The 8,821-nt window shown below is 51.1% G+C and overlaps 2 protein-coding genes across 3 annotated transcripts in view; one reads left to right on the forward strand and one right to left on the reverse strand.

Annotated features, from left to right (window-relative positions):
• Positions 1–3,287, reverse strand: part of KLHL18 (kelch like family member 18) — a 27,742-nt gene extending 24,455 nt beyond the window's left edge. For both annotated transcript variants that reach the window (XM_017746791.1, XM_017746790.1), the window contains exon 1: positions 3,229–3,287. In XM_017746791.1, coding sequence (XP_017602280.1) covers positions 3,229–3,272 — 44 coding nt within the window. In that variant the 5' untranslated portion in view covers positions 3,273–3,287. The remainder of the gene's footprint in view (positions 1–3,228) is intronic.
• KIF9 (kinesin family member 9) overlaps positions 1–8,821 on the forward strand; it is a 19,497-nt gene that overhangs the window by 4,652 nt on the left and 6,024 nt on the right. Inside the window, 11 exon segments of the mRNA XM_017746792.1 lie at positions 286–369; positions 504–596; positions 1,321–1,468; positions 2,220–2,284; positions 2,940–3,017; positions 4,093–4,161; positions 4,788–4,892; positions 5,183–5,238; positions 5,654–5,795; positions 6,541–6,668; positions 8,057–8,218. Of these exon segments, the coding sequence (XP_017602281.1) occupies positions 286–369; positions 504–596; positions 1,321–1,468; positions 2,220–2,284; positions 2,940–3,017; positions 4,093–4,161; positions 4,788–4,892; positions 5,183–5,238; positions 5,654–5,795; positions 6,541–6,668; positions 8,057–8,218 (1,130 nt within the window).

Raw genomic sequence — 8,821 nt, forward strand, 5'->3', positions numbered from 1 at the left:
TGGCAGTGCCCAAGGCCAGGCTGGACATTGGGGCTGGGAGCAGCCTGGGACAGTGGGAGGTGTCCCTGCCCATCCAGGGGGTGGGATGAGATGATCCTTAAGATCCCTTCCAAAATCCCTTTGTGTTCCTGTCAGAGGTTCAGATCCGTGGCCATTTGAAGCTTGGGGAGCTCTTTGCTTTTCCAGTCATCAGGAAATGGGAAGAACCACAGAGATGTTGCCTGGCTTATCCTCAAAAAGCCACAGTTCCATGAGCTGAGCCTGGAATTTTCTCTCCATTGGCAGGGTGAGACCAACAGAGTGATAGGAGAGCACACCCTGAATAAGAATTCCTCCAGATCCCACTGCATCTTCACTTTGTACATTGAGGTGAGAGCTCCAGCCTTGTTCCTGGGCACTGAAATGGCTTCCTAGGGGTTCAAGAGGACCTTTGCAGTTCTGGTTTTTCCTGTGTTTCAGTTTTGTCTGCTCCTAAGTGCAGGTTCTCTTCTTCTCTCCCTCAGTGTCGTTCCAGAGATTACACAAATCCCAAATGCCTTAAATCTAAAATCACCTTAATTGACCTGGCGGGATCCGAGAGACTGAGCAAGACTGGGGTGAGTGATGGGAGCTGCTCAGGTCCCTTTGGAGCCCACACTGTGGAAAAACAGGGAAGGGAACGGAGCTGGGGAGGGGCTGGAGGATTCCTGAGGGAGCTGGGAATGCTCAGCCTGGAGCAAAGGAGGCTCAGGGGGGACCTTGTGGCTCTGCACAAGTCCCTGACAGGAGGGGGCAGCCGGGGGGGGCGGGCTCTGCTCGAAGGGAACAGGGACAGGAGGAGAGGGAACGGCCCCACGTGGGGCCGGGGGAGGCTCAGGGTGGATATTGGGAACATTCCTTCCCCAGAAGGGCTGTCTGGCCCTGGCAGGCAGGGGTGGAGTCCCCATTGCTGGAGGGATTTAACAGCCCTGTGGATGTGGCACTTGGGGACATGGTCAGTGCTGGGGGATGGTTGGACTCGATCTAAGAGGCCTTTTCCAACCTCAGCAATTCCCTGATTCCATGCCGTTCCGTGTTGATCAGAACCAAAATGGCATCAAGCCTGTGACAAACACACAATTTACCCTTTGGGAAGGAAATGCAAATCCTTGTAGACTTGTAATGGAAAACCATGGTTTAGGAAAACTCCTTTCCAAACTGAGGAAAGCTGCAGATGATGAATTTTTTGGGCCTGAATTAACTCCTGACCCTCGGAGTCAGCGCTTTCCCCCTCGACAGGGAATATCCTCTCTCCCGCTGTTTCCCCATTATGGAATCTTTTCCTGTTGGTCTCCGTTGCAGTCGGAAGGGCAGCTCCGGGTCGAAGCCTCCTACATCAACAAATCCCTGTCGTTCCTGGAGCAGCTCGTCATCGCCCTGGCCGACCCCAAGCGGGAGCACATTCCCTTCCGCCAGAGCAAACTCACCCACGTCCTCAAGGACTCGCTGGGTAAGAGCTGGCAGTTCCAGCAGCTCCTGGCAAACTGGGGTTTCAGGCAGCAGATCAAGTCCTAAGGCTGTAATTCATCGTGGAACCCTGGAATGGTTTGGGTTGGAAGGGACCTTGAAGCTCATCCAGTGCCACCCCTTGAGGGACACCTCCCACTGTCCCCGGGTACTCCAAGTGTCCAGCCTGGCCTTGGGCACTGCCAAGGATCCAGGGGCAGCCACAGCTGCTCTGGGCATCCTGAAAAGCAGAACCTTTGGAAACACCTGGAACTCAGAGTTTTCATTCCCATCTTCCTCCTGCATCGTCATTCCATGAGACACAAATTTCCCCTTTATTTTTAAGTCACTCTCTGCCTCTTTTTCTGTGCCCTTTAGAGGGACAGTTACACTCTGTGCTTCTTCAAACTGAAAGTAGCCTTGGGTGGGATACTGGGAAGGAATTCCAGGCTGGGAGGGTGGGCAGGCCCTGGCACAGGGTGCCCAGAGCAGCTGGGGCTGCCCCTGGATCCCTGGCAGTGCCCAAGGCCAGGTTGGACACTTGGAGTACCCTGGGACAGTGGGAGGTGTCCCTGCCCATGGCAGGGGTGGCACTGGATGATCCCTAAATCCCCTTCCACCCCAACCCATTCTGTGATTCCTCTCCTCTGATTTAATCAGCACATCATATCAGGCACTGCAGAAAAGGAAACAACAACAAAAAAATCACCCCAAATTGTGTTATTTGCTTTATTTTTGTTATCATTTCTTCCCAGGGGGAAACTGCAACACTGTGCTGGTGACGAACATCTATGGGGAAGCATCTCACGTGGAAGAGACTGTGAGTTGAGGGGATTCCTGCAGAATCCAAGCCTTGCTCCTGCTTGGTTTTAAGGAACAGTCTCTGGAGGCTTTGGCAGGGAAACATCCCAAACTTTGGAGAGCTCCTCTTATCCCAAAGGCTCAAAACCAGACTCCTGTCACATGAGAGCCTGCAGCACAGCAGGCAGGAGCTGCTCAGATTTAAGCTCACTGGAGAGTTGTTGTTGTTATTATTATTATTATTATTATTATTTTTACACCTATTTTATACACTCAGTTAAAAATCTAAGCCTAGGTAATGAAGCTTTTACATAAGTAAATAAAGATGTTTTTCGAAGTTTTATTATTATTATTTAATGTGTTTCCATGGGACATCACATCACGGACTCACTGGAATTGCCCCAGTTCCCAGCAGAGCTGAGCTGGCTCCTTGCTGGAGCAGGGATCAGGAGGAACCTCCCAGGAGGTTGTTTTTTAACCTGTGAAATGATAAAATAGGTGAAAATCCCCCTGTGGGAACTGGATCCGTAGCAAACAGGAGGGAATCACCTGGAGCAGTTCATACATTTTAGATTTCTGTGCTCCTGGATCTGATGGAATTAAGTAGAAAATATTAGGAAAATGGTATCTCTGCTCAAATCTCTCTGATTTCCTTTAAACCCGTTGTTTTCCAGCTGTCTTCCCTTCGCTTTGCCACCAGGATGAACTGGGTGACAGCAGAGCCTGTCCCCAACGAGCCCTTTTACAAGGAGGTACGGACAGCAGGGGCTGGAGGAAGGGGGATTATCCCAGATTCGTTCATATTTAGGATAACACCCGTAAAAAGCAGAGGAAAATCGGGTAGTTTCATAAACAACCCTTCCTCAGCCAAGCTGACACTGCTGGTTTTAGGTGGGTGATGAAAGGGATCAATATTAATCCCTTTTTCTGGGGAGTGAATTACAATTCCCTGTTCTGAGGCACAGCCTCACATCTTCCCTGACACCTGGGAATTCTTTCTCCTGCATATCCCAACTTTTTCTGATGGGATTCAGCTCTCAACGGAGAGATTTTATTATGAATTATTCCTCTGATATGCAGGGAAATCATCTCCAGTCCTCCTGCAGCTTTATCCCCGTTGCTGCTGGTAACAGAACAGCTTCTCCACAATTAGAAAACTTGGTTAATCAAGGAGATCATTTAAAAGAAAAGGCCCACAGGATTTTAGATGCCCTGAGTGCACTTTCAGAGTGAAAAACAAACTGGAGGAGCTGGAATTGGAAGGGAACTTTTGTGCTTTGGTGCTCCAGAGGTCACTTCAAAGCAGCTCAGTGTCCACTTCTCCCCGAATCCCAAGATTTTTTTATATTCACTTTTCTGAAAACACATTTGAAATAGTGAATCCTTGGAGATATTCCATGGATATGGAGAAATTCAGTCAAATACAGCACAGGGAAGTCTCTCCTTTGTCCCAGTTCATGTTAGAGCTGCTGAGTTGAGGGCAGAGGTGAGCCCTGCACAATGCTTGGCTTCCAGGATGATATCCCAGAGCCCAGAACTCGCTGGTCCCTGCGGGTCCAGGTCAGGAAATCATCACTTCATAAAGCAGGTGGCCCTTCTTTGGTGGCTTGGGCAGACTGTGCAGGCAGGACCCAGCAGAAACCATCCTGTTGGGGGCTAATCAAAGGCAAAATGATTTCCAGACCCACAAATTCCCTGCTGCAGGCCCTGAGGGAGCTGGGATCCAGCTGGGATATTGTCCAGCAGCCAATTTTGTGCTGTTTTTAGCAGGGTTTTTTTTTCCCCCGATATAATTCAGTCATTTGCTCACCCTTTTTTCCCTGTTAGGTGTCAGTGAAGGCTTTGGAGGAGGAGATCCAACTCCTGAAGCAGGAGCTAAACATGCAGAACTTCATTGTAAGGAGCACTGAACTCAGTGTCCAGGGGGGTTGTGTCCTTCCTTCTGCTTCCAGCACCATCCTTTGGGGCTTAGGGAAACCTCCCAAGATCCCACACAGAGGGATTGTGTTGGAATCTCAATCCACTGGAGATGGTTTCTTTCCAGGCTCCTGATGCCTTTCTGTTGGTTGGTTGCTCCCAAATCCCATCTCCTGGCAAGTCAGGTGATGAGAATCCCAAGCAGAACTGGGCACAGCAATGCCAGGTGTCTGCCAGACCAGTGGAATTCCAGAATTCTGGAATGGTTTGGGTTGGAAGGGACCTTAAAGCCCATCCCATTCCACCCCTGCCATGGGCAGGGACACCTCCCACTGTCCCAGGCTGCTCCAAACCAAATCCAGCCTGGCCTTGGGCACTGCCAGGGGTCCAGGAGCAGCCACAGCTGCTCTGGGCATCCTGTGCCACCCTCACAGCCAAGAATTCCTTCCTTAAATCCAGCCTGAATCTCCCCTCTGGTAGTTTAAGACCATCACTCCTTGTCCCACCACGGCAGGACCTGCTCAGAGCTTTGTCCCCACTGTTCTCCCAGGCCCCTCAGCTGTTTGTAACTCCCTGATTCTCACTTTTCCATCTTTTTTTTTAAGGCAAATCATTCCTTCATAAGTTACAAGCCCCTGACTGCAGCCCAGAGAGAAGAAATCAGATCTCAAGTGCAGAAATACCTCAGAGGAGTCATTAAGGAAATCGATGTAAGTGGTGAAAAAAGGACTGAAATCCTGATTCCACCCCATTTTCCTCCAAGAGAGGAGCAGTGAAAACATCCTTGGAAGAGGCTGTTTTCCACCCCAAACCCACCACAGAACTGTGATTTAATTCCTTTTTGCATGTTAAGTGTGTTGCATGTTTTCATTCCATTTTTGCTGGTTTGGAAGCTCCAGGAGACTTTCCCTCAGTCTTAAAAACCCTTTAAATTGATTTATTTGGAACTCCTTTAGAGAATTAATACCGAAATTGATGGCTTTGTACCTCTCTTCCTCAGATAGTGAATGTCAGGCAGATCCAGGAGGTGTTTAGACAGTTCAAAGTGATTGTAAGGTAAGTTCATAGAATTCCAGACTGGTTTGGGTTGGGAAGAGCCTTAAGGATCGTCCCATTCCATGGGATCCCATCCCATGGGCAGGGATACCTCCCACTATCCCAGGGTGCTCCGAGCCCTGTCCAACCTGGATTAAAGGTTCAAACGAGGTGATGGCACTGAGCAGAGTTGGTTTGGCTTGATGTGACCATCAAAAGCTTCTGGGAAGCCTTGAAATAACCATCAAAAAACTTTAATATCCAAGATCCCTAAAGGAATGTCATGGAAAAGGAGAGGAAGAGAGCGGACAACAGGATGGGTGTTGAGGGATAAAACCACAGGGAAAAGGTGTTTTTCTTTGGGAATCCGACCTTGGCAGGGATCCCAGGTGTGTCTGTGTGGGACAGGATTCCTGAAGGGCTGGTTTTTCCTCAGCCAACAGGAGGAAGAAGTGGAGTTCAGGCTCCGCAGCAAGTACGGGCTGGGACACGGAGACTTCGCTGCTGACTCTGAGGCCAAGGCTGAGTGGAGGGCTGCTCTGCACACTGAGGAGGCTCAGGACAAGCAGGAGGACATGGTAATTCTGGGGCTTGACCTGGCCCAGAATCCACCTTAGAACCGGCTCCTTTGCTGCCAAAATGGGAATTGCCTCCAATGCAGCTTTTCCCTGCTGAAATCAAACTCAGAAACCTCATTGGGGTGAGTTTGCCAAAAAAAAAAGTGTCCAGAGCAGAGATGCAGCATTATAAAAGGAATTCCTGTCAGCAGAGGGATTAATTGGGCCCTTTATCTGCACAGAATAATTTATTAAACGGGAATTAGAATCCCAGAATGATCTGGGTTGGAAAGGATGTTAAAGATCATCCCGTTCCATCGGGTGGGACACCTCCCACTATCCCAGGGTGCTCCAAACCAAATCCAACCTGGCTTGGACACTTCCAGGGATCCAGGAGCAGCCCCAGCTTCTCTGGGCACCCTGTGCCAGGGCCTCCCCTCCCTCCCAGCTAGGAATTCCTTCCCAAAATCCCATTTAAACAGGCCCCTTTTCAGTTTAAAGCCACCTACAATGCCATCTACAAAGTGACCTGTCCAGCACTGGCGTGGGGAAGGTGAGGTCCTGCCTCTGCTGAGATCCCTGTGTTAATCCTTATAATTTCTGGAGCCAAGTGTAGAAATCACACATAATCCATAAATCCTGCCCTGGGCTCTCACAGAGTTTTTAATTCCCAGATGAGGCCCTAGCAGGGGAGGGAGGAGCTGCTGGGCGAGGCCTGGACAGTTTCCATGGTGCAGACACATGGGTTGTTCCTCTCTGCTTCCAGGGAAGGGGAGATGAAGGGGATGAGGATTTGGAGCCGGAAGAGGATGAAGAGGCTCTTGAGGGAAGTCCTCCTGTATCCCCCGTTCCTGATGGGAAGAAGGAAGCCAAGAAGGACGATGAGCAGCTCATGTGAGTTAAGCAGTCAGAAAGTTCTCCTTTACCTCCGAGAATCACAGAATCGTGGAATTGTCAGGATTGGAAAAGCCCTCCAAGGTCATTGAGTCCAACCATCCCCCAGCACCGCCAAGGCCACCCCTGCCCCATGTCCCCAGGTGCCACATCCACAGGGCTTTTAAATCCCTCCAGCAATGGGCACTCCACCCCTGCCCTGGGCAGCTGTGCCAGGGCCAGACAGCCCTTCTGGGGAAGGAATGTTCCCAATATCCACCCTGAGCCTCCCCTGGCCCAGCCTGAGGCCGTTCCCTCTCCTCCTGTCCCTGTTCCCTGGCACCTGCTGTCACCCCCAGGGCCTTTCCCAGCTGCTGTCCCCAATCCTCATGGTGCCCCAAGTGCAGGACCCAGCAGTTCCCAGAGCCCAGCTCTGGTCAGGCAGGAATGTGCAGCCCACGGAGGAAGGAATGGAGGGAGCTGGGAGAGCAGCAGAGAAGGAGAAGAGATTTGGGGAGGGAGGGGGGAACAATCAGTCTTGAGCAGAGCAAGAGCCTTCAGTTTACACAAATAAATCCCTGCTTGGCTCCTCCCTGACATTTCCCTGAAGTCCTCGTGCCAGGGAGCAGAGGAAGCACCAAGGCTGTGGTGGCCACGTGAGCCCTGGGCTCTGCTGGGCTCTTCTGCTTTTAGGGAGGCACCAGGAGATCTGGCCAACACTCTCCTGTCTGTGTTCCAAGCCCCACTCTCCTCTCACACTATTCCTTAGGAAGAAATTCCCTGTGAGGGGGGGGGAGGCCCTGGCACAGGGTGCCCAGAGCAGCTGGGGCTGCCCCTGGATCCCTGGCAGTGCCCAAGGCCAGGCTGGATTTGGTTTGGAGCAGCCTGGGATAGTGGGAGGTGTCCCTGCCCATGGCAGGGGGGGGGGGGGGGTTTAAGGGCCCTTCCAACTGAAACCATTCCAGGATTCCATGATGATTCTATTCCCTGCAGTTGAGGCTGGAGGGGTTTGTGGAGGGAAAGGAGCAGGGAACCAGGCTTGGTGTAGATGTGGGGTTGGATCAAATCCTTGGAGATTTCTTTTGGAGAGGGTTATCCTTTGTCCAGGTGTGCCCAGAGCTGGACAGGGTGGGACTGTTGTCCTTGAGATCCTTCTCAAGAGAGCTCATCCGGCCTGGCCTGTATTCCATAGGATGCAGGGCAGTTCCTCCACTCTAAGAATGAAGGACTTTGTGGGAACAAGGCTGATTTTATTCCTTGTCACTGGGTATTTCCCTGGAAACTCTGGTAGCAGCTACCTCAGATCACCAGTTTTGAAATCAGCAAAGCCAAACCCGCTGCATGTTTTGCTTCCAGTTCCTCTGGTGAGGAAATGAACAAATCTGGCTCACCTTTTCCCCCTTTTTCAGGAAGGAAATAGGTGGGAGCCCTCCTCCTGAGCCAGGCCAGGATGAATCCTCACCTTTAGAAAGTCCCACCAAGGATGTGGATGAGGAAGAGGAAGGAAGTGTGCAGGACAGTGATGAAGAGGTCCCAATCTCATCTTCAGGGGAGGATTCCCAGAAGCCTGGGTAGGTTTTCCCTGTGAGGGACTAAATCCCCTTTTCCAGAGGGTGTTTTACACTGGAACGATTGGATTGTGTTCCCTGAGTGCACCTACAAGGGAAGGGGGAGAGCTCTGGAGATCTTCAGGGAATACAGGACAGGAGTGGTGCTGGGAACACCCTGAGCTCCAGATGATGGTGGTGAGGGTCACCTCTGTGCTTCGAGCTCTGCCCAGCCAGTTGTTGTTGAATTCTTTTGAATTTTAATTAATTTAATTTCTTTAATTTCATTTTATTTAATTAATTTAATATTTTAATCTCTGAAAATTTCAGCATCCCTTTGGTGAGTGGGAAAATTGCAGGGAGTCCTCACATCCAGCCAGAAATCCCCACAGGCATGGAAATGGGTCAACAGAATCACGGAATTCCAGGCTGGCTTGGGTTGGAAGGGAATTTAGGGATCATCCCATTCCCACCCCTGCCATGGCAGGGACACCTCCTACTGTGCCAGGCTGCTCCCAGCCCCAATGTCCAGCCTGGCCTTGGGCACTGCCCCAGCTGCTCTGGCAATTCCATGCCAGCCCCTGCCCACCCTGCCAGAGAACAATTCCTGCCCAAGATCCCACCCCG

The sequence above is a fragment of the Corvus brachyrhynchos genome, unplaced genomic scaffold (assembly GCF_000691975.1).
Source record: "Corvus brachyrhynchos isolate BGI_N302 unplaced genomic scaffold, ASM69197v1 scaffold18, whole genome shotgun sequence".
Taxonomy (NCBI): Eukaryota; Metazoa; Chordata; class Aves; order Passeriformes; family Corvidae; genus Corvus; species Corvus brachyrhynchos.